The sequence below is a fragment of the Candoia aspera genome, chromosome 2 (genome assembly GCF_035149785.1).
Source record: "Candoia aspera isolate rCanAsp1 chromosome 2, rCanAsp1.hap2, whole genome shotgun sequence".
Lineage (NCBI taxonomy): Eukaryota > Metazoa > Chordata > Lepidosauria > Squamata > Boidae > Candoia > Candoia aspera.
In genome coordinates, this window is record NC_086154.1 from 110,015,821 (window position 1) to 110,039,956 (window position 24,136).

The window sequence follows — 24,136 nt, forward strand, 5'->3', positions numbered from 1 at the left end:
CTGACCACACCGTCAAAGCTATCCCCGATATTGTGATCCTTCCTATACAGGTCTTCTGTATATTCTTGCCACCTTTTCTTGATCTCTTCTTCTTCTGTTAGGTCCTTGTCATCTTTGTTTTGATCATGCCCATTTTGGCCTGGAATTTACCTCCGATGTTTCTAATTTTCTGGAAGAGGTCTCTTGTCCTTCCTATTCTATTGTCTTCTTCCACTTTCGTGCGTTGCTTGTTTAAAAATAATTCCTTATCTCTTCTGGCTAACCTCTGGAATTTTGCATTTAATTGGGCATATCTCCCCCTATCACTGTTGCCTTTTGCTTTCCTTCTTTCTTGGGCTACTTCTAGTGTCTCAGCAGACAGCCATTTTGCCTTCTTGGTTTTCTCTTTCTTTGGGATGTATTTTGTTGCCGCCTCCTGAACAATGTTGCGAACTTCTGTCCAGAGTTCTTCCGGGACCCTATCTACTAAGTCCAGTCCCTTAAACCTATTCTTCACCTCCACTGCATATTCCTTAGGAATATTAGTGAGCTCATATCTAGCTGATCTGTGGGTCTTCCCTAATCTCTTTAGTCTGATCCTAAATTGTGCAAGAAGTTCGTGATCAGAACTACAGTCAGCTCCAGGTCTTGTTTTTACCGACTGTGTAGATGTCCACCACCTTTGGCTGCAAAGGATGTAGTCAATCTGATTTCGGTGTTGTCCATCTGGTGAACTCCATGTATAAAGCCGTCTCTTAGGTTGTTGGAGGTATGTCCTTACTTTGCTCCAAATGCTTCACATACATTGTGTCAAGTGAAAAAGATTAGTGTTGTTATTCTCATATTGCAGACAGAGGTCTGATGGCAGAGAGATAATTGTTGCCAGTTAGTACTTGAATGGGAGATCAGATAACCAGAGAATAATAAAGTTGTGGGTTAGACCATTTTGGGGAAAAAGCAATTGCAAACCAGTTTTGTACTGTTGCCCAGAAAAAAAAACTTGCATAGCTGTCCTAACTGCCAGGAAACACGCTGAGGCAAGGAACTGGTCTCTAATGTTTTATTGCTAGTACATAACAGGAATCCTAACAAACTGAAGAAGCGTGGGAAAAACCCAGACATATAAACCCCAAAGGTTAAGGCGGTCCCGATCTGTGTCTCTTTGAATGGCTGACCAATTCCTCAGTGCTACGCATGCGCTTAACAGTCTGGATGGGAGCCCCCTGCTCACCATCCTTACTCATGACAATACCTTTGTCCAGGTATTCACCAGATTGGCATCCTTAACTCAAAAACTGCTTTACCATTTTTAAGGCTGCATAGCAAATTTGTAATAAAAATGAGATTGGAAGGCATGAATTTCGTAGTACATTGTTCAGCCTCTTAGCCAATATCCTTTATCACTCCTTTCATGCATTGTCTCATGATTAAGATGAAGTTCCTATGTTGGGCAGGGCTCAGGAGGCAGATAGTAGAAAGCTAATATCATTTGTTGGACCAGCTCTGCCTTGCTTTGAGTTGGCACAGAAAATGTTCTTTAATTTTAATGGGAAGAAAGATTAAATTAGAGAAAACTCCACTTGATAAAAAAAAAAAAAGCTTCCTGGCTGCCACACCAGTCCTTCTCTTTCCTCTTAGAATGATTCCTTTAAGAAAATTTATTTAAAATAGCAGGTTGCAAGCCTTTTCTAGTTCCAAGTCAAACATGGGAATAGGTGTTTATGCCTGCTTCACATATTGTAGATATAATTATTATAATGTGTATGTGTGAGTCAGTTATCACAAATCAAAGATCACAAGTAGACTATTCATAGGCTCTCAAGAAAATGCTAGTTTGTTCATCTATATTGGGCTCTGACATCAGCTATTAAGGTAATTCAGTTCTTTTACTGCTGCTGTTCAGTAGTGCTTACCTTAAATATTTCATATTTTTTAAGTGTGCTTTAATTTATTTAGATTTCTAATTACTGGTAAAGAATCTTGGATGGTAATTGGAATAGGAATTCCCTAAATTAAAAAGTGTGAGTTAGTGTTTTTATATTTTCATATTTTTAATTGTAGTAACTCAGTGATGTTAACTAAAATTTTACTTTAAAACTCTTACATAATCTGCTTTGAAGTGTCAGTCTGCTCTTAGCATCTAGCTTTTAAAGTATTAGTTAGAAATGAAGAAATGACTGACTTCAAAGAAAGAAAGGAAAAACATATGTGTAAACCTAAAGGCACACATCCTATGCAATGCCTGGTTTCTCTGCTGCATTAAATCAGGGTTGCCAATTCCGGTTGAACCAGTCCTGGAATTCTGGCTCCCAGTCTCCTTGTGTCAGACGGTACACTCCAAAAAAGACATGGCCACAACAAAAATAATTAGAATTACTGATTAAAATTAATTGCTTATAAAATAAGTTACCTCACTTATAAAATTAATAGATCTAACTTCATATATCAAATATTCTGTCTCTCACCCACAAACCACTCTCCTATAAGACACATGCCCACATTTTCCTCCTCTCTTCCAGCAGAACCAGCCAAGAAGAAGAAGAAAAAAAGCAGGATGGTAATGGGGTGAACAGTTGCTGCATTGGAAGGCAAGAGAATGATGGGAGGAGGGGAAACAAAACTGGATGGAGATGGGGAAGGAGAAAGGCAGGGAAGGAAATGCAAGAGAGAAGCCACGCTTTAGCATTACAAAAGAGTTGTATTCACCAGACACAGCCCCTCCCAAGACGTCTTCAAAGCTATCCAGTGTTTTCAGCAGAATTGTTTCCTGTGTTCAGGAGTTTCTCTTGGTATGACTGAACATAGTTGTTTTGTTCTGACTTCCTGTTCAGAAAATATGGTAGATGTTATTGCTACACATTTAAAAAACTGTAGCTGTGACCATTAAAGCTGCAGAGGTACTGTTGAGGAATACTGTGGTATTTATAAATCAAAAATGCTTTTGGATTACTACATCCATATTGTAACTTTGAAATATTAAAATAATTAAGCAAATGAAGGGCAAAAAGAGGGAAAATATTGCATTCTTCTACATATAAGCTTCCTAAACTTAAGGCAAAATAAAACTAACTGGTACAAGTTCCTGACCTATAAAATAAAATAAAGTTTTGCATGATGGCATCCCTACAGTGATCCTTTTAAATTCTTTTTCTGGCCTAGACATAATATCTGCTTGTTTTTTATGTGTCCATTTAATACTAATTTCATTCACAATTACTCTCTCAAAGGCCCAGCGTTCTATATTCTTTTTTCATGATTGTCCTTTTCTTATTATTTTGTTCTTCAAGTTTAAAGCTTAATCCCATTAATCTTCAAATGATCTGTTGCTTTTGCTGCCATTACCAAATATTTTCATGGTGTTTAAATTATCTTGTTTTCCTCCTGTATTTCATTATAATATGTGTGGTAACATGATTAAGTGGATCTTGGGGAAGAGATAGAATAACACAGTCACTTTGTTAACATTTAAACAAAGAACTGATCTAAATTTGAACTAATTTGATTAAATCACTTAAAATGGGTTACAAAGAGGTTCTCTTAATATTACAAAGTAGCTGTGACCTGATTTCTCAACCTTAGCAGCTTGAAGGTGTGTGGACTTCAACTCCAGAATTCCTCAGCTAGCATGCTGGCTGGGGAATTCTGGGAGTTGAAGTCCACACATCTTCAAGCTGCTAAGGTTGAAAAACACTGAACTATGGGCTTCCAATCCTTGCCTTCCCTGCACTAATTATAGACTCATAAGCCTGTCACTTTGACAGATGGAGATTTTCCTAGGATTGGGCCTCTAGGTTTCCCTCACACATCCTTCCATCCACAGCTCCCAAATCCCTCTCTCTTCAGTTCTCCCTTCTCTCTGCAATAAAAGCCCAGAAGAAAGCCCTGCCTTGCCATGAATTGACTGGCGTTTCTCCTACCCAATGATCACAGTGGACTCAATACACACATTGCAGACTCAATATGTCTCTGTTCTGCATCCATGGTTTTATTTCCAGTGCCAGTTCTCTTTCAAAAGCATAACTTATTTGGAATTGGTTTTTGTTGTTGCTGTTGTTGCTGTTGTGGGTTTTCTGCAATCCATACAGTATATGCATTCAAGCAGGAAATGTCAATTATATTTTGAGATTAGGACCATCACTACTGCTCAGTCATCCTTTCAGGAGGACACCTTTTAATCACAGATACTTGCATTATAATTTTGCTTGCTCATAATATTAATTATTCCTTGTTTAGATTCTTGGTTACCCATTGTGATGGACTATGGCTTTTCCCTTTTTTTGGCATATAATGGACTATTATGTCCTATGAGTACTCAAGATTTATAGGGGAAGTTGATATTTTCTGATGGAATCAGATCCATTCAGGATAGAAAAAGTCAAATACCAGTAGTAGATAAGGTTGCCGTGGATCAAGGCCAGACTCTTATAATGCAAGGACGTTGGAGACCTCCAAGACAGCCCTGCTGACTGGAACCTTACTCAGGCCATGTAACCCCTAATGGATTGTTAAAGGCCCCTAAATGAATTAGGGAACCAATTTTACTTGGTTGCTTCTTGTTTTTGTGAGGCTTGAAAAGGCAGGTTTTGCCAAGGATTCACTCGGAAAATTATTGCAGTTCTGTGACCTCTGACCAGGCGGATACATATTGATCATCCTTCCTCTGGAAAAGCAGTCTAAGCATTATCCTCATCAAAACCATCTGCTGTGAAATGGAAGTGTTCAGGGATCTGGTTTGCTCTGAACTCAAATAAACTGCTTTGTGGAGCGTTATGTTTGGAAGAAATTCACTGGAATTATTTTCTCAGTGAAAAACTGTTATTTGACTTTGGTTTAGAGTATTGTGTAAAAGCCAGTTGTTGCTTGTTCAAGAAATTGTGGCTAAACAAACTGGCAAAATGTGAACCTAATCACTGTCTTTCTTCATGGACATTCTGTTTACTACCCAGTCATTCTCTCATCACTGAACCCCAATAATTCAGTTTTTGAATCTTGTCCCTGTTCTGAAGAGATCTGACTTGCTTCCCTATTTCTACTGTAATGAAATATATACAGCATATTCTGAACATTTGTGAGTCTTCCTTTATTTGTCTTGTTATCTGCAAATAAATCCTTGATATTTGTCAATGGAAAGAATATAATCCAATAATTAGGCACCTCTTACTGGATATTTGAGAAGTCCCAGAGGAGGACAGAAGATGAAGCCAAGCAGTAACTTCACAAAGTTTCTAGATAGGACATTGGGCCTAATGTAAACAAGGGCAGGGTCTAATTTTTTTAGTCGCTTCAAAAGAATATGGCAAAAAAAGTTGGAAAGTGTTGGAAGTTTGCACTGTTAGTATTTAAAAATAAAATGGAGATTTTCTGGGTTTTGGCAGATCTTGCCAGAGAGTGATTACAGCTTGATCCTGAAGACATAGGGCATGATTTTGGTCCCCAAAGGGTTCTGTAGCTGTACAGCTTCCACATATCTTCCAAGCCGCTTTTTAAATCCATATGTCACAGAGATTTCTTGAACTTACATGCTGAGTTGGGTGACAATAAAACAGATGTTAAGCATATAATTCTGCAGTGGCATGTCTAACATGTGCAAGTTCGTTCAGCCAGGCTTCCATTGAAGCAGGCAGCTGATTACCTTGATCCAGGATTTTTACTTTGTATATTTATTTACAAAATGTTTATCTTGCCCCAACTGATTGACTTAACACCAGCATGACACCAACATAACATAACTAAAAAAATTGTCATTCAGTCACCATCAATTTAAATCAAATGCTTGCATAAAATGAAGGGTGTCTAGAACTTAAAGAAGGGGCAGATATATATTTTTCAGATAGAATGTCCTGTCTGTATTGGTGTTGCCTCTCCTTATCCCACTTCTTATGGTATACACTAGGAGTGCCTAATCATTGGGGGCCAGTGGGCACATTTACAGTTCTGAGGGTGTGTTGTGTGCATTCTCTCAAAGTTGGTGATACCATGGCAATGCTAGCAAAATCCTGGGCTGTAGCCACCCACTGTTTTATTTTGTAAGAATGCTTCCGGGGGTTTGATTGGAGTCACTGAAAATTCAGGTTACGCTTGAGGCTTTACAACATGCTAGCTTCCCATTCATTTTTTACAAATTAAAGTAATTGAAGAAAAAAATGAGGTGGGGCAGAGCTTGGTTGTCTCCAGGAAACATTTTGATAGGCACACGGTTGCCCCCAGGTGCCAGCTGGGGGCAGAATAAAAGTTGTCTCCCTGGAAGCACATGGTGTTTTTTTTTCTCTTTTCTACCACACTGATACAACTCTCCTTTTAAAACGTGTCTGACAAACCACTTCCCAATAGCTTCGTGTATCTCAGAGAAAAGAACTAAAACACTAGTTGTCACATTTGATTAGAAGCCCCTAACACTCTCTCCTGTTTGCCACTTAAACTATTGGTAGAGCTGCAGTAGGTAAAAGCTCCTCTGATATATCCTGTGCACTTCATATTGGGTTTTTTTTTAGGGCAGGTTCTTACACACAGTGTGTTTCAGATTATGGGCTTTGAGGTGACCCTTTCCCCATTGGTTCATCTGCTGAGGAATGGTGTGCCTCTCCCATTGGTCCTATCCTAAACATGCGCAAAGGCTTTTGTGTTCTTTATTGTTCCTTCCCATGAACTGAAAAATGCCCTGGGAAATTCGCTCTATGTTCCTTCAGCAATCTGTCATGGGGGAGAGATTGGCAGCAGCAGGCAAATTGTTTTCCTTTCCTTCTCTTCTCTTTGATGCCTCCCAGTTAAGCCCCCTGGAGATATTTTTGGGAAGTGATTTCTTGCTAATTTTTTTGGTGGGGGGACCTGTTGGGACAGGTACTGTTGAATAGTGCTGTGCAAAAGCATTGAAAGAGAAGTGCCTCACAACATGTGGGAGTGAATGTGAAGCACTTTTTTTTTCTCAAATAATTGAAGCAGTGGCATCTTCTGAAAGGCTTGCATCACTGCTTTAGAAGCTACTCTGGCAGTCTCTGCATACGTGTTGGTGCCCAACCGGTTTGCTTTGGTGGGAAGAAAGTGAAGCAATCTGGCTGCACATCCACAGGTGTTAAGAAAATGGGGAACAGCTTCTGAATCAGCTGCATGAGCATTTCACTATTTCCTTTGAGTCATTATATTTATGTCCTTCCTTTCCTCTAGAAGCCCAAGAGGGTATATGTAGCATCCCTTCTCTAGTCTTTTTTCTATAACAGCGCTATGTGATTGATAGTTTGGACTAAAAGACAGTGACAGGCTCAGAGTCACCCAGTAAGTTTTCATGGTTATCATGGATTTGGATCTGATATCCCTGGTTCTTAGTCACTACACCATGTGAAATGTTTTTGTTTCTCCCAAGGCCTTTGTGAAGGAGAAGGGAAGATAGGTCTACTAATGTATTACTTATCAACTACTCCTTGTCAGAGAGAAGTTTGAGATTTTTTAAAAGAATCATTCTGGATTAACACCTTTGTTTTTTCTTTTCACCAGACAAAGCCACCAACCCATTGAACAGACAGGAAGACTGGGAGTATATTATTGGCTTCTGTGATCAGATCAACAAAGAACTTGAAGGGTTTGTATCCAAAACTATTCAGACTGCATCGCAAGGTTTTATTGATGAAGGAATTTTTTAGAAAGCTACAGGATTTGATTATTAGTTTAATGCAGTTCATGTGATGGATCAAACTCCTGCTATATGTAATACTTGCTTTTGATAGATATTAATACTTTGCACTCTCAAACATGAAAACTGTGCAGGGAATATTTTTATAGGCTGTGTGACAAAGCACTCCATGAGTGTGGCTCTGGGTAGGTTCTAAATCCAGGGATAAGTTTCAGAACATTTTACATAATTTCCTGATTCTGATAGCTTTTGGAATATGAGGGATGTCAGTTGCTCTTTCAAGTGTTTCATCCTCAAAATATTGCAGTGATCATAAATGTTAGTAGGCCTATGGGATTTAAATATTTCTAGAAAAAAAAAGATTTTTGTCCAAAAATGTCATGAATTGTAGCACTTGGGGTTATAGGAAAGTGTTGTTGTTTATTCGTTCAGTCGCTTCCGACTCTTCGTGACTTCATGGACCAGCCCACGCCAGGGCTTCCTGTTGGTCGTCAACACGCTCAGCTCCCCCAGGGACGAGTCCGTCACCTCTAGAATATCATCCATCCATCTTGCCCTTGGTCGACCCCTCTTCCTTTTGCCTTCCACTCTCCCTAGCATCAGCATCTTCTCCAGGGTGTCCTGTCTTCTCATGATGTGGCCAAAGTATTTCAGTTTTGCCTTTAATATCATTCCCTCAAGTGAGCAGTCTGGCTTCATTTCCTGGAGGATGGACTGGTTTGATCTTCTTGCAGTCCAAGGCACTCTCAGAATTTTCCTCTAACACCACAGTTCCAAAGCATCTATCTTCCTTCTCTCAGCCTTCCTTATGGTCCAGCTCTCGCAGCCATATGTTACTACAGGGAACACCATTGCTTTAACTATGCGGACCTTTGTTGTCAGTGTGATGTCTCTGCTCTTAACTATTTTATTGAGATTTGTCATTGCTCTTCTCCCAAGGATTAAACGACTTCTGATTTCCTGACTGCAGTCAGCATCTGCAGTAATCTTCGCACCTAGAAATACAAAGTCTTTCACTGCCTCTACGTTTTCTCCCTCTCTTTGCCAGTTATCAATCAAGCTGGTTGCCATAATCTTGGTTTTTTTGAGGTTTAGCTGCAAGCCAGCTTTTGCACTTTCTTCTTTCACCTTCATCATAAGGCTCCTCAGTTCCCCTTCACTTTCAGGCATCAAAGTGGTATCATCTGCATATCTGAGATTGTTAATGTTTCTTCCAGCAATTTTAACTCCAGCCTTGGATTCCTCAAGCCCAGCATGTCGCATGATGTGTTCTGCGTACAAGTTGAATAGGTAGGGTGAGAGTATACAACCCTGCCATACTCCTTTCCCAATCTTAAACCAGTCCGTTGTTCTGTGGTCTGTTCTTACTGTTGCTACTTGGTCGTTATACAGATTCTTCAGGAGGCATACAAGATAACTTGGTATCCCCATACCGCTAAGAACTTGCCACAATTTGTTATGGTCCACACAGTCAAAGGCTTTAGAATAGTCAATAAAACAGAAATGGATGTTTTTCTGAAACTCCCTGGCTTTTTCCATTATCCATCGGATATTGGCAATTTGGTCCCTCGTTCCTCTGCCTTTTCTAAACCCAGCTTGTGCATCTGGCAATTCTCGCTCCATGAATTGCTGAAGTCTACCTTGGAGAATCTTGAGCATTACCTTACTGGCATGTGAAATGAGTGCCACTGTTCGATAGTTTGAACATTCTTTAGTGTTTCCCTTTTTTGGTATGGGGATATAAGTTGATTTTTTCCAGTCTGATGGCCATTCCTGTATTTTCCAAATTTGCTGGCATATAGCATGCATTACCTTGACAGCATCATCTCGCAAGATTTTGAGCAGTTCAGCTGGGATGCCATCGTCTCCTGCTGCCTTGTTATTAGCAATGCTTCTTAAGGCCCATTCAACCTCACTCTTCAGGATGTCTGGCTCTAGCTCACTGACCACACCGTCAAAGCTATCCCCGATATTGTGATCCTTCCTATACAGGTCTTCCGTATATTCTTGCCACCTTTTCTTGATCTCTTCTTCTTCTGTTAGGTCCTTGCCATCTTTTCTTTTTGATCATACCCATTTTGGCCTGGAATTTGCCTCCAATGTTTCTAATTTTCTGGAAGAGGTCTCTTGTCCTTCCTATTCTATTGTCTTCTTCCACTTCCGTGCATTGCTTGTTTAAAAATAATTCCTTATCTCTTCTGGCTAACCCCTGGAATTTTGCATTTAATTGGGCATATCTCCCCCTATCACTGTTGCCTTTTGCTTTCCTTCTTTCTTGGGCTACTTCTAGTGTCTCAGCAGACAGCCATTTTGCCTTCTTGGTTTTCTCTTTCTTTGGGATGTATTTTGTTGCCGCCTCCTGAACAATGTTGCGGACTTCTGTCCATAGTTCTTCCGGGACCCTATCTACTAAGTCCAGTCCCTTAAATCTATTCTTCACCTCCACTGCATATTCCTTAGGAATATTAGTGAGCTCATATCTAGCTGATCTGTGGGTCTTCCCTAATCTCTTTAGTCTGATCCTAAATTGTGCAAGAAGTTCGTGATCAGAACTACAGTCAGCTCCAGGTCTTGTTTTTACCGACTGTATAGATGTCCGCCACCTTTGGCTGCAAAGGATGTAGTCAATCTGATTTCGGTGTTGTCCATCTGGTGAACTCCATGTATAAAGCCGTCTCTTAGGTTGTTGGAAGAGAGTGTTTGTTATGCAGAGTGAATTGTCTTGGCAAAATTCTATCAGCCTATGTCCTGCTTTGTTTTGTTCTCCCAGGCCATGCTTACCTGTAATTCCAGGTGTCATTTGACTGCCCACCTTAGCATTCCAGTCTCCCGTGATGAAAATAACGTCTCTTTTAGGTGTGTTGTCCAGTAGGTGCTGCAGATCCTCATAGAACTGCTCTACTTCAGCTTCTTCAGTATCTGTGGTTGGGACGCCTATTTGGATCACTGTGATGTTAGATGGCTTGCCCTGAATTCGAATTGAGATCATTCTATCGTTTTTTGGATTGTATCCGAGCACTGCTTTAGCCACTTTACGATTAATTATGAAGGCTACTCCATTTCTTCTGTGGTCCTCTTGTCCACAGTAGTAGATCTGGTGGTCATTTGATGTGAAGTGGCCCATTCCAGTCCGTTTCAGTTCACTGACGCCCAAAATGTCTATCTTTAATCTTGACATCTCACCAGTAACCACATCCAATTTGCCCTGGCTCATAGATCTTACATTCCAGGTTCCAAAGGTGTGTTGATCCTTAGAACATGGGATTCGCCGTTCACCACCAGCACCGTCGGCCGCTAGCCGTCCTTTCGGCTTTGAGCTAGCTGCGTCATCACGTCTGGGGCTAGTTGAACTCATCCTCTGTTCCTCCCCAGTAGCATTTTGACCATCTTCTGACCTGGGGGTCTCATCTTCCGATGGTATACTGACATATCTCTGGTTGTACTGATCCATTTAGTTTTCATGGCAAGAATACTGGGGTGGGTTGCCATTACCTTCCCCAGGGATCGCATTTAGTCTGACCTCTCTGTCATGACCTTCCCGTCTTGGGTGGCCCTTCATGGTTTAGCTCATGGCATCATTGAGGTGCTCAAGCTCCAGCACCACGACAAGGTAACGATCCTTTGCTGAAGAGGAAAGTGTTATCTTTCCAATATTGAGAAAATGGAGGGCACTAAAACTGCTGTTTCCAGTCCTTAAAGTACTGTACAGAGTTTGGCTTGGGGTGCTCCGAGATGGCTGCCTTTGCCCTGCACAATACCCGAGGACCCAAGGACCCTGCCGAGACAGAAAATGTAAGCCTGGCAGTGAATTTGGAGGCCAGAGAAGTGCTATCTGGGGCTTGGCTTGACTGCAGCCTTGCCTGTGTCATTTTATAGAACTAGATTGGGAAGAGAAGTTGACATACCAATGGTCTCTCTTTTGTTTTTTATTATAAATCTTGGAAGTTTCAGCTCTCTCCTTTTTTTCCTTCTGAAGTTAAATTTAACTTTGATATTTACAGATAGCATTTTGAAAAAGGGATTGCTACATATGCAGGGGCAGCTATGACAATGAAACCTTTTCTATTGTTCCAAGCCATAGTGTGAGTAAACAGAAGTATCTGAAATAATCACAGATTGTTTCTCTGTTTAGCCTTAGCACTCTCTCTCTCTCTCCTCTCCTGTTTCAATTTTGCGGTAACAGTTTTTTTTCAGGGACAAAGAACAATGGTCTCCTATCTTTCTCTGTATGTAGCCAGGTACATGGGGAATGCTATTTAAATAAATAACCAATTTATTTCAGTCCACAGATAGCCGTTAGATTGCTGGCTCATAAAATCCAGTCACCACAAGAATGGGAAGCAGTCCAGGCCTTGACAGTAGGTCTTCCTTAACAATCTTTTCAAAATTCTGGATTTGCATGCAGATTAGTATCTTCATGAAGTAAAATTATCAGTGGTGCTACAAAGAGTTATTTTGATTGAAGAAGATTGGTCTCATGGGATCGTAAGCCTCTTTTGTGGCAAACTTTGGATTATTTTTCTTACTACTTTATTTTCCCCTAGCTGTTTAACTCTGGAAAAGAGATCTGAATACTAACTTCATGTATGAGAAAATGTGTAGGATTAGGCTATGTTCACCTTAACATTTCACTTAGGAATAAGTTTCTACCCTTTGTGGTTTTGAAGTAAAATATAAGAATACAATTGTGGGTATGCTTAAAGTCACTGATGTAGTTGGCATTAGATAGAAAAGGACATTAATGCCTCAACAACTTCCTGTTAAGTCCTGTGGGCTGATATGAGTATAGTTCTCTTTCTTAAATACATAATTTGGAAGGTCAGAATTCAGTTCTTCCAGATGTAAAATAAATATTTTCCTGAGATATAATGCACTAAAATGGTTTAATAATGTCAAACTATCTCCGTTTCATTTTGCTGAGTTACGTGACTTACGGGCTATGATCCCACAATAGGCTTAGCTAGGTCAATGAGGATGGATCATTGCATCATGGTAATATCAAAAAGTGGTCTTCTGACCCAGTAAATTAATTCTGAACGATTTAGATTTACCCCCAACAAGAGGATACCCAGTTAAATTATCTCCACATGTTGTTTTTTGTTCAGTCGCTTCTGACTCTTCGTGACTGATCTAATATTACTCCATCCATGTCATTAACTCTTTTAATGTCCACAATGGAGACAAAGTCCTAGAGAATCCCCATGAAAAATGGGCTTCTATAGGCACTTTGTCTTTGATTCTTGCAGTTTCCACATAGGGTTCTTATGGCCGCATTGAGGCAGGGGAAAGAGGAAAAGGAACAGAACAAGGTGGGCATGGATATGGCCTAATTTCAAAATGCCAGTTCACACCGTGCCTCCCTTGCAAGCTGCTGCTTAGAAGAAAAAAGACAATTTCAGAAAGGTGGGGGGAGGGGGGGAAGGCTATTGATTTATTTAAAGCTATTAGCAAGGGGAATATATGTCCGTACACAACACTGTCTTTGGTCCCATCCATAATGAGGTCCCCAACAGATTATTCCTGAAGGAATGTGGCTCTCGACAGAAAACGTCCACCTTTGTCTTACATGAAACCCTGATGGTATAGATAACATCTGGTGATTGCATAGGCAACCTGTGACTTATTTGAGACAAGTTGAGGAACTTCTTTCAGGTAAGTCCTGATTCTTGTTGCTTACCCCATGTTTGTTTGCTTGACTTGTAGGTGCTAGAAGCTTGTATGAAGAACTGTGGGCGCAGATTTCATAATGAAGTAGGGAAGTTTCGTTTTTTAAATGAGCTAATAAAAGTTGTATCCCCCAAGGTTAGCATTATTTCTGTTTTCTACATTTGTATCTGTATGTGGATTGTTCATATCCCCCAAACATAGTTTTTCCAGGCACATCCTCCAAGGATAAATCTGGCTATGAGTAGCTGCATTTTATCTACGCTTAAAAAAGGGCTTCACCCTATTTGAGCTGTTTTCAGTATATAATGCACAACTTGGTAGGCAGAGAAATGATACAGAGGTAGGAATAACTCAAGGAGGATATGTGCAATTCAGATAATTAAGGAATGTTACACTGCAGTTCTATGTGCTTTGACCTGGGATTGAGTCCCATTGAATTTACACTGCGTGCACAATTATTAGGCAAGTTGTATTTTTGAGATGAATTTCATTATTGAACAACTACAGCGCTCTCGGTCAATCCAAAATGTTAATAAACCTCAACCCTGAATATTTAAGAAAGTAAAAGTGAGGGTTTGGCTTTCTTAGGAGCATATCTATGTGTGCACAATTATTGGGCAACTATTAGTGTGCAGAATTATTATGCAACTAAATGAAAAATGAAAATTCCCCCATCTCACTCGTTTATTTTCATCTGTTAAAGTGAGAATAATAAACAACTCAAGATTTACAAATAAACATTTCTGACATTGCAAACAAAAAATCAGTGACCAATATAGCCACCCTTCTTTGCAATAACAGTCATAAGCCTTCCATTCATGGAGTCTGTCAGTTTCTTGATCTGTTGATGATCAACTTTTTGTGCAGCAGCAACCACAGCCTCCCAGACACTGTTCAGAGAGGTGTACTGTTTTCCTTCACCATAAATCTCCCGTTTGAGAAGGGCCCACAAGTTCTCAATAGGGTTTAGGTCAGGTGAGGAAGGGGGCCATGTCATTATTCTTTCATCTTTGAGGCCTTTACTGGCTAGCCACGCAGTGGAGTACTTCGATGCATGCGATGGATCATTGTCCTGCATAAACATCATGGTCTTCTTGGAAGATGCAGACTTTTTCCTGTACCACTGCTTGAAGAAAGTGTCTTCTAAAAACTGGCAGTAGGTTTGGGAGTTGATTTGGAGTCCAGCTTCAACCTGAAAAGGTCCAACTAGCTCATCTTTAATAATACCAGACCATATCAGTACCCCACCTCCACCTTGCTGGCATCTGAGTCGAAGTGGAGCTCTGTGCCTGTTACTGATCCAGCCACGGACCCATCCATCTGGTCCGTCAAGAGTCACTCTCATCAGTCCATAAAACCTTTGAAACATCTGTCTTCAGATATTTCTTGGCCCAGTCTTGCCGTTTCAGCTTACGTGTCTTGTTCAGTGGTGGTCGAGTTTCAGCCTTCCTTACCTTGGCCATGTCTCTGAGCACTGAACACGTACTTCTGGGCACTCCAGGTAGGTTGCAGTTCTGGAATATGACAGCACTGGAGGATAATAGGTTCCTGGTAGCTTCACGTTTGATTCTTCTCAAATCTTTGGCAGTTAATTTGCATCTTTTTTTCTCAACACGTTTCTTGTGACCCTGTTGACTATTTGCAACAAAACGTTTGATGGTTCCGTGGTCACGCCCCAATATCTTAGCAATTTCAAGAGTTCTGCATCCCTCTGAAAGACTTCGTACAATTTTTGACTTTTCAGAGTCAGTTAAATCTCTTCTTTGGCCTATTTTGCCTGAGGAAAAGAAGCTGCCTAGTAATTATGCACACCTTGATATAGGGTGTTGATCTCCTTAGGCCACACCCTCCCTCATTACACAAATACACATCACCTGATATGCTTATATCCAATAAGCATTCAGGTTTATACAGCTTGGAGGTGGAAAAATATGTATAAAAATGATGATATGGTCAAAATACTCACTTGCCTAATAATTGTGCACACAGTGTAGCAAGACTTACTTCTAAGTGGATATGCCCAGGGTTCCCTTGACAAGGTTCGGATACTGATGACATGTTGAATCATTTTGATGGTGCATTACAAACACACACTAGTTTTCAATTCACAGACGTTATTCGTGGAAATTTGTTTTGGCCAAGTGTTTGACCTATAATTTCTTAACGTACAGGTCAGTTTCTTAAGATACTGCATCTGAAATGAGCAAATAAATCATTTGTAATATAGTTGACCTTAAAGGTATCTTATGGTTCAAAAATGATTATTTCATTTGGGGGCAGAGAAACTTAAACATTTTACCTTCTTGGGTATTCTTGCAGTACTTGGGAGACCGAGTGTCAGAAAAGGTCAAAACCAAAATAATTGAGCTGTTGTACAGCTGGACGGTTGCTTTGCCAGATGAGTCCAAAATCAAAGATGCCTACTACATGTTGAAAAGACAAGGTAGATAATTGTTTTCTATACCACTTTCTTTTCTTCCTTTGTAGTTTGATAGGATTCTGTTATATTATAATAACAAAAGGACATTACACAGTTAGGAGCTTGATTCATATGTTGAAGAATAGTATAGAAAAATCTTCCCTCCACAAAATCTTGTGGGGTTCTCAGTGCTGTAGTGTTGCAGTTCTGGATACTGTTGACAGTCAATCCATACACTGAATGCTGATTACAGTCTTGCCATTTAGATGTAAAGCTTCTTTTGAGTTTTAGGTCAAGTGATATACAAAATAACAGGGTTAAATGAAACTTGGTAAATCTAATTCAGCCTTCCTCAAATTACTACTATTCAGATATGTAGAATTACAGCTCTTATCGTCCCCTAGTAATATTACCTTGAGCATGGTGGGTGAGATGATGAAAGCTATAGTCGTACACAACTGGAGGCCATAAAGTTAGAGAAGGATAGCCTATATAAACTTTCCCCAACCTGGGCATCTTCCAGTGTGTGGATTTCAACTCTCAAAATTCCTTAGCCAAGGATGGCCACTGCTGAGCATCCTGAGGGTTGAAATTCACATAACTGAAGGAAAGCCAGGGTGGGGAAACTGATCTGGATAAAGAGAAAAACTGTGTCTTAAAACCGAAATGTTGCATGATGAGTTGTAAAGGTTCAAGTGCGATAGCCTGTCTGAAGGTGATCTGAGTACTGTTATTCAAAAGCAGGAGGTTAGCAGTGGAAAGAGAGAAGCAGATTCAAGCCCTTCAGATACTTTGATATGACTTTGCTGTTGTTTTTGTTTTGCTTTCAGGCATTGTTCTGTCTGATCCTGTTATTCCTGTGGAGAAAACCCTAATTCCCTCTCCACCACCTCGTCCCAAAAACCCTGTGTTTGATGATGAGGAGAAATCCAAGGTAAAGTAGAAGCCACAACTACAATAATATGCAACAGGCAAGTTCTATTGTGCTGCTTTTCATGGGATAGAGAATATAAAACTGGGATCTAGTAACTCTCCTGCTCCCTCTCCATCTGCAGTCTTAAAAAATGTTCAAGAGTGAATATTTCAAATAGTTCTTATTTCCCATGAATGTTGTAGCACAACAACTCTTAATTTGGAAGCAACTGCAAATACTTATTGGTGCATTACAAAATGTCATGCTTCTTGCCCTTGCTTGTTTTGTGGATAGAAACACTGAGGATTGCACTTTAAAAAACAACAACACTCAGGTGCAGTGTTCACAAATTCCTACTGCTTATGTGATACTTTTCCCTATCTGTAGATAATTTCCCTATTTCTTCATGTGTGAAGAGAATGTTTTGCTTTGGTCATCCTCTGAATTTAGGGATGAACTGAATGGCTTAGGTTGTTTGGCATCATACTAATTCATACCTTATAGTTACGTATTTTGAATACGATTTGTTTTTGTTCTGGGGAAGGAAAATGTGGAAGTGGCTGAGATCAGTCATTAAAAGGCCATTTACTTGTCTTACTCTAGTCTAGTCTATGTATTTATTTAATAAATTAGCTTGCTTTTCATTAAAAATAATTCCAAAGTGGGGTGCAGTCAGACAGCCCAGTAAAACATGTGGAATTCAGAGAACCATTGAAAGTTACAACCATCTTTCTCCTGTTAGCAGAATCTTGCCTTCATTTAGTTGTTACGGTTCCAGGCCTCCAGACCTAACATTCTCTAGAAACCATGATAATCCAGAAGTGGCTTTGCCAACTCCAGGACATTCTAACAAGATCAGTGGGTTTTGCTGCTGTATTTATAAGCCACATTTCACCCCAAGCAGTGTTCCAGAGGGTTGGGATTAGAATGCCAATTCAGAATTTGATGCTTCAAATATGCATCAGAAATAGGAGGAAATAAGGTTAGGGTTAGGATTCCTTCAGTGAATTTTTGCAAAAGCAGGAAAAGTTGAGCCAGTACTTTTATTTACTTATTTTTCCTTTTTGCAGCTTTTAGCTAAACTGTTGAAAAGCAAAAATCCAGATGATTTACAAGAAGCAAACAAGCTTATTAAATCTATGGTGAAAGAGGTGAGACTGGGCACTTAATAATACTATAGAGGTGATGATTGCTTGGAACTTGTTTTATAGCTTCAGGTATTTTAGAATCTTTAATCCAGGCCATTAGTTACCAGAAACTTAAATACTTTGACCCCTAGTAATATGATTTTGGTTTCCTTATGACCAAATTCAAGTTCTTATCTCTGTGTGAAATTATATCTGGGGGTTGTGTAAGAAATAAGGCAAGCTAGTCCATGATTTGTAGCTCCGCTCTACCTTCCAGCTTTGGAATTAGAGTTACTCTTAATGGGTTCTGTTATCTTCATTTGTTGACTAATATCTGTATCATGTGACAGAGAGCCAGTTTGGTGTAGTGGTTAAGGCGCCAGGCTAGCAACCAGGAGACTGAATTCAAGTCTCCCCTTAGGCACAAAGTCAGCTGGGTGACCTTGGGCCAGTCCCTCTCAGCCTTAGGAAGGAAGCAAACTACTTCCAGAGATCTTGCCACGGAAACTGTGATGTCTAATCCAGGCAGTCGCCAGGAGTCAACAGTGACCCAAAGGCACCCCCCCAAATCATATGACAAGATAGCTGTGCTTCCGTCAGTTGAATCAGTGGCTTCTGCCGTTGTTCCATAACTTGGTACCCTGCAGATACGTTGGACTACAACACTCATTCCCAGCCAGCATGGAATTTTCCTTGCCAAAATATCCCCCCTTCCTTTTTGCTATTTCACTCTCCTTATTAATTTCATGTAGTTCCTTGCTTTTATCCTTAGTTTTTCTTCCCCTGCATATTGTGTAGTATAGTATTTATCCTTTCCATCTCAAGTTCCTGAGCCTCTGTAATAAAATTCTTACCTTAAATACTTAAAAGTGATTTAGACAGATCAATCAAAACTAAAATCTTCTGCTAATTTATATGATGGTATGAACAGAGTGATTCTTATTTTGTGTGTGTGTGTTAAAATTTGTCTGTTTTACATACAATATTCCTAAAAGCTTTTTTTAAACATTTCAGATAGCAGGACTTTGTAGCCAGAGTTCTAGAAACACTAATGGGAAATATGTGGTCTCTCAAGTTTTTCAATCAGCCTGCCCCAAATTTTAAGGTGAAATGAAAAGAGTAAACTTATTTTAGCTCTTTTGTTTTCAAAACTGAAGGATGAGGCCCGGATACAGAAAGTAACAAAGCGCATGCATACTTTGGAGGAGGTGAACAACAATGTGAAATTGTTGAATGAGATGTTGGTCCACTACAGTAAAGAAGACTCTTCCGAGGGTGATAAAGAGCTCATGAAGGTTGGCATGAATCATTTCCTTATACAATAGTTAGTTCTTGTCATTTGCTGTTACCCAAACCAAAAAGACAAAGCTTCACTCAGATGGCTACACTTTAATCACTCCATGGGTAGACATGAATAAGGGTTGTACATCTCTGTTTTGGCTTCATTACCTCCTTTCTCTTGTCCTTTCCTCACACAGGAGCTCTATGACAGGTGCGAAACCAAGAGGCGGACATTATTCAAGCTGGCCAGTGAAACAGAAGATAATGACAGCAGTTTGGGTAACTGGGACTGGTTCTTTGCAGGGAAAGAAGTGACTGGTTTTCTCCCATTACTGACTGACAATGCCCCATGGGCACTGGAAAACTCCTCCTTCATTGCAAACATCTATGGAGCTTAAAAAGAGGTTGATATTTTGGAAGGGGCCTTACAAGCAGAAAACCTGTAGTTGCACTCTCTCTTTACACATTCACACTTCCCTTAGTCTAATGAAATTGTAATGGGCAGAAGGAATAACCTTGAGGAACAGGAGGAAGAGCCACAACCAAGACAGTGGTCAGATAAAAGAAATCAGAGTCCGGGGCAGAAATGTAATTTGAGAAAGTGTCTCAGACAGGACCCTCCCTACTTCTCATGAAGAAAAAGGGATGGAGGGGGGAGGTGCATTCATACTTGCAAGAATCTGTTTCTGTAATCTTATAAAAAAAAGGAGTATTGGCATTCATAATTTTGGTTTCCTAATCTGTTCTACCTTGAAGGGCTGACAGAAATATCAGATGAAATGCCATGAAATAGTAGATACCCTTCCATTCATGATGGAACCTATGTTGTTGTTATGCAGGTTCTTTTACAAAAACATAAGCCAGGACTGTGGATTCAGTGAACAAAGCTTAGAATTGGTAGAGAACATACCTTCACTGGTTACTCACTGCTCACTGGGGTCATGCATTTTATGGTCCATTTTAGCCAATTTAAATTGCATGCTACCAACTTCAGTAACCTTATTTTCTACTTGGTGAGGTGGAAAGGAAAAGAGGGAGCAATATATGTTAGAATAATTGAACCAAACGATAGCCTGTCAAGTGGAGAGGATGAAAAAAAATCCCTGATATACATTTCATATTGTGGATAGAAAACTAGTTTCAGCATTAGCTGACCACATGTATAAAAAAAAGCAAATGGTTTATATATATATATGTTTAAGACTTCGTCCCCATTTAAAAAACAAAGTAGTTTATTCTAAAATTGCTTAAATATGGTGCTTAAATATGGGCTTGCATATTATTTAATTAAAATGGTAGGGTTGTTTTTCATACTTACACCATAGACTGAATATGTAGGACATGGAATTAATGCTACAGGCAGGCACTAACTAGATTCAGTCAGACTTAGTTTCAGAAAGCTGCTGCCTTAGGTGCCTTTGGAACATAAGGGCTAAACAGAAAAAGTGTTTAAATGGAACTCAGTTGGCAGTGTTGTTTTTAATATAGCAGTTCTTCATAATACATTCCTGAATATTCAAAGCCTAAACTGCGAAGCTAGGCAGCAGGACATACCATTAGGTGTGAACAGCATTCTTAGTCATGAGAAGAAATGAATCAGATGGGTTGGTTGGTTGGTGATTGATTGATTGATATATGAACCACTTCAGGCAACCCTAAACCTAACCAGCGAAGAAAAGCAACAGTCATAGCAATAACAGAATATAATAACATACATATAATATTAAATTTTGAGAAGAATCATGGCACCAGGAGCTCTATGGCACTCATTCCAAAGGCAGGTTGATAACGTTTCTAGACAGAGGAAGCATTCTTGAAAAGTCGATGGGTTATGTCTACTTTCCCCTTACAGGAGATATTCTTCAGGCTAGTGACAACTTATCACGAGTAATAAATTCGTATAAAAAAATTATTGAAGGGCAAGTCATCAATGGTGAAGTAGATCTTTCAGTGCTGCCTACAACAGAAGGTGAGTTGTATTATTTTCCTCCATTAATGACACTGCTTCTCCTTTTATGTGATTTTAAAATAGTATGTCATTTAGAAGGAGTTTTTTTAGTGTCCTTAGTCTAAACGCACATCAGAAACAGCCGAACCCAAATACTAGCAAGAGAACATTGTTATGTAATAGCTGTTCTTAAACCTGAGAACTTCAAAAGGAGATTCCAGCTTGAAAGCACTGGACTACAACTTAGGAAGTAAGTTACTTCTCTCAATAACAGCCTCAATTACAGTAATGGATTTTCCCCCACAATAGGCTACTATTAACACTAATTGATGAATAAACTTTATAATGATTTTGGATAAAGTTAAGCTTTAATGTTGGCAGCCTGCATTTCTCTATTTTTTTTCCTGCTAACAGCTCTACAAGTCTACAACTCAAGGTACATATTCCTCTGATTTAGAGTAACACTTCATTATATTGAGAAAGTGAATTTTAGTTGAGATACTGGCAGATTTCAAGTTGTGGAATTTCCTTTGTTTTTACTGGAACTGAAAGGTCCAGCAACTAAAATTAGATGCAAAATAGTATGGGCAAGGGAAATTGATGTAAGATTATTTGATATCTATGAGCCCTATAGGGCAGGGGTCCCCAACCCCCGGGCCGTGGACCAGTACCTGTCTGTGGCCTGTTAGGAACTGGGCCACACAGCAGGAGGTGAGTGGTGGGCAAGCGAGTGAATTTACAGCCTGAGTATTTATAGCTGCTCCCCATCGCTCGCATTACTGCCTGAGCGCCGTCTCCTGTCAGAGAAAGCAAGCCCATTGGCTGCTTTCTCCAAACAGCGTGAAGAAAAAAGAATAAAAGGTCGGGAAAAAGAGGAAGCGCTTGAATCATCCCGAAACCATCCCCCCCACCCCAGTCCGTAGAAAAATTGTCTTTCACGAAACTGGTCCCTGGTGCCAAAAAGGGCAGGAACTGCTGCTATAGGGCGTATTTCTCAGTGCTGCTGATTGAGAAAGTACAGATGTGAAGTGCAAGAGAAAGAGCTGATTCCCAGATCAGAGCAAAACACGGTAGAAGATAATACAACCTAATATACTCTTGGGGAGAAAGTCTAAGAGTTATTTTTTGGATTTAGGAAACAAGGAAGCTCTTGTCTGTTGAAGAAATGGACAAGGCTGGAAATCTCCCATCTGCCTTGAGAGTTGACTCTTGATTTCTTTGACAGCATGCAGATATTAGAATAATCCTTGCCCTTGTTGCTTACAAGTCTCGTAATAGAACTATCCAGTTACTGTGATGTGTTCTGCTGAAAGCTGTTCGTTTCCCTCACCATCTTTTTAATTCTTTCCTTTTCCCTGCAGGAAGCAATTCTGCCAGTAACATTAATACCCTCATTGACTTGGGGGGATTGGAGGTTTCAAACGTGCCGTCACCACCCCCACTGCTTCCTTCAGCCTTGAACACAACACCAACGCTAACTCCGGCTCTGGCCTTATCAGAAATCCCCATCCTCCCACCCCCACCTCAGGCGACTGGTCACTCCTGGAGTCATTCAACCAGCCATGCTGAAACCACTGCTACTCAGTCAATTAGCACTGCCAATTCCCTCTCTTTGCTTGATGAGGAACTCCTGTGTTTAGGTAAGTCGGGGGTAGTTTGGTGGTGCTTAATGTGGGAGAGAGTGCCGCTGCTGTGGATACATTTTCACAATCTGGAAAATGGAAGGTCTTCATTACCAGTCCACTAAACAAACCTGTTTTCTGGACTGGATTAGGACTGAAAGCTATGGAAGGTGGCTTAGGCAAGATCACCTGTTTTGAATGCTGCCGCCATACTGAGATAAGAAAGATTGAGGTAGATGGACTGTCATAAGCTCAAGGCATATATTATGATTCCTCTTTTCCCCACTGCTCTATCTGATTGGCTAGTGTCCATGGATAATGTATGTATATATTATGTATTTAGTAAATTTATAGACTGCCCATCTCATATACATGACTCTGGGTGGCTCATAATTAAAACAGAATAAAAAACAGTAAGAACGACCAGAATTAAAAACAACAAAAACAACATAAAAATAGCAGATGAGAACACTCATAAACACTCAAACTAGCCATGAAAGCGGCTCACCCGTGCTATCAGGGCCCTGGGCTCGATAGCAAAGCCAAGTTTTTAGGGCCTTGCAGAAGGCCAGCAAGGTTGGAGCAAGACTAATTTCTGGGGGGATGATGTTCCAGAGGGCAGGCATCATGGCAGGAAAGACTCCTCCTGGGCCCTGACAGATGATGCACTCTCCCAGACAAGGCCTGGAGTATGCCTCTCCTGCCAGATCTGGCAGGATGGGTAGATACCGCTGCGGTCTTTTGGGGAAGCATGTGGTAGTATTGACTTGCTGGAATGAGCTGGGAGTGATAAAGTTACTCATAGTCTCAGAAGAGCATCTGTAATATGCCCTGCTTGCTTCTGATTGTTGTGTAATGCAGTCTAAACAATAACAGTTTTCATGTATTAAAAGAGCAGTGAAAAAACGAAGAAATGGATGTGCGAATTGGCCCAATGTCTATTTTTTAACAGGGTTCCAAAGAGCTGCTGAGCTGAATGTAAGAACAACATCTGTCAGGGAAAGGGTGATAACGCAGCTTACTCCCCCCACCCTCCCCAGTAGCCGCCCTTCATCTTCATAACGCAGCACTCTAGGAAACAGGCTTAGAGAGTGGGGTTTGTTCAAGGCCACGGAGGAGAAAACGGAGCTGAACCTGGATTTGTAGTTGGGTCTCCACAGTTTTAATGCAAAATATCGCATGCTGCTTCTAATGGGGATTTCATCGGCTTACTTACGAGTTTTTCCCTACTAATATGCGATGTGCTTCTATTGCTTCCAATTCCTCATACTGTTTCTCGCACTCAGGCCTCAGTGACCCTGCCCCAAGCGTAGTGAAAGAATCGGCTGAAAGCAATCCGTGGAACCTGTTCCAGGTACTGTGTTTTCTGTACGAGGTTTTAGGGCTGTGCAGCAGTTTAGACTGGGGTCCAAAGAGATGCACTGAAGTGGGCAGGAAGGTAAATATATAATGTTATAGGTATAACACCTACCTACATTTCTTTAAAGCAACCCACACCTTTTCCTGATGTTGTGTGGCTTTAGAGAGCTACAGATAAGCGCCACATTTGCTCCTCC

The 24,136-nt window shown here is 40.3% G+C and overlaps 1 protein-coding gene across 2 annotated transcripts in view; it reads left to right on the plus strand.

Annotated features, from left to right (window-relative positions):
• The window catches only part of GGA3 (golgi associated, gamma adaptin ear containing, ARF binding protein 3), a 36,439-nt gene that overhangs the window by 4,149 nt on the left and 8,154 nt on the right, over positions 1-24,136 (plus strand). The window contains exons 2-12 of one of the 2 annotated variants that reach the window (XM_063293169.1): positions 7,468-7,552; positions 11,886-11,961; positions 13,307-13,405; positions 15,590-15,713; positions 16,520-16,623; positions 17,673-17,753; positions 18,887-19,024; positions 19,208-19,289; positions 20,863-20,979; positions 22,320-22,598; positions 23,867-23,934. In XM_063293169.1, coding sequence (XP_063149239.1) covers positions 7,468-7,552; positions 11,886-11,961; positions 13,307-13,405; positions 15,590-15,713; positions 16,520-16,623; positions 17,673-17,753; positions 18,887-19,024; positions 19,208-19,289; positions 20,863-20,979; positions 22,320-22,598; positions 23,867-23,934 — 1,253 coding nt within the window. The remainder of the gene's footprint in view (positions 1-7,467; positions 7,553-11,885; positions 11,962-13,306; positions 13,406-15,589; positions 15,714-16,519; positions 16,624-17,672; positions 17,754-18,886; positions 19,025-19,207; positions 19,290-20,862; positions 20,980-22,319; positions 22,599-23,866; positions 23,935-24,136) is intronic. The other variant, XM_063293170.1, reaches the window with a different exon arrangement.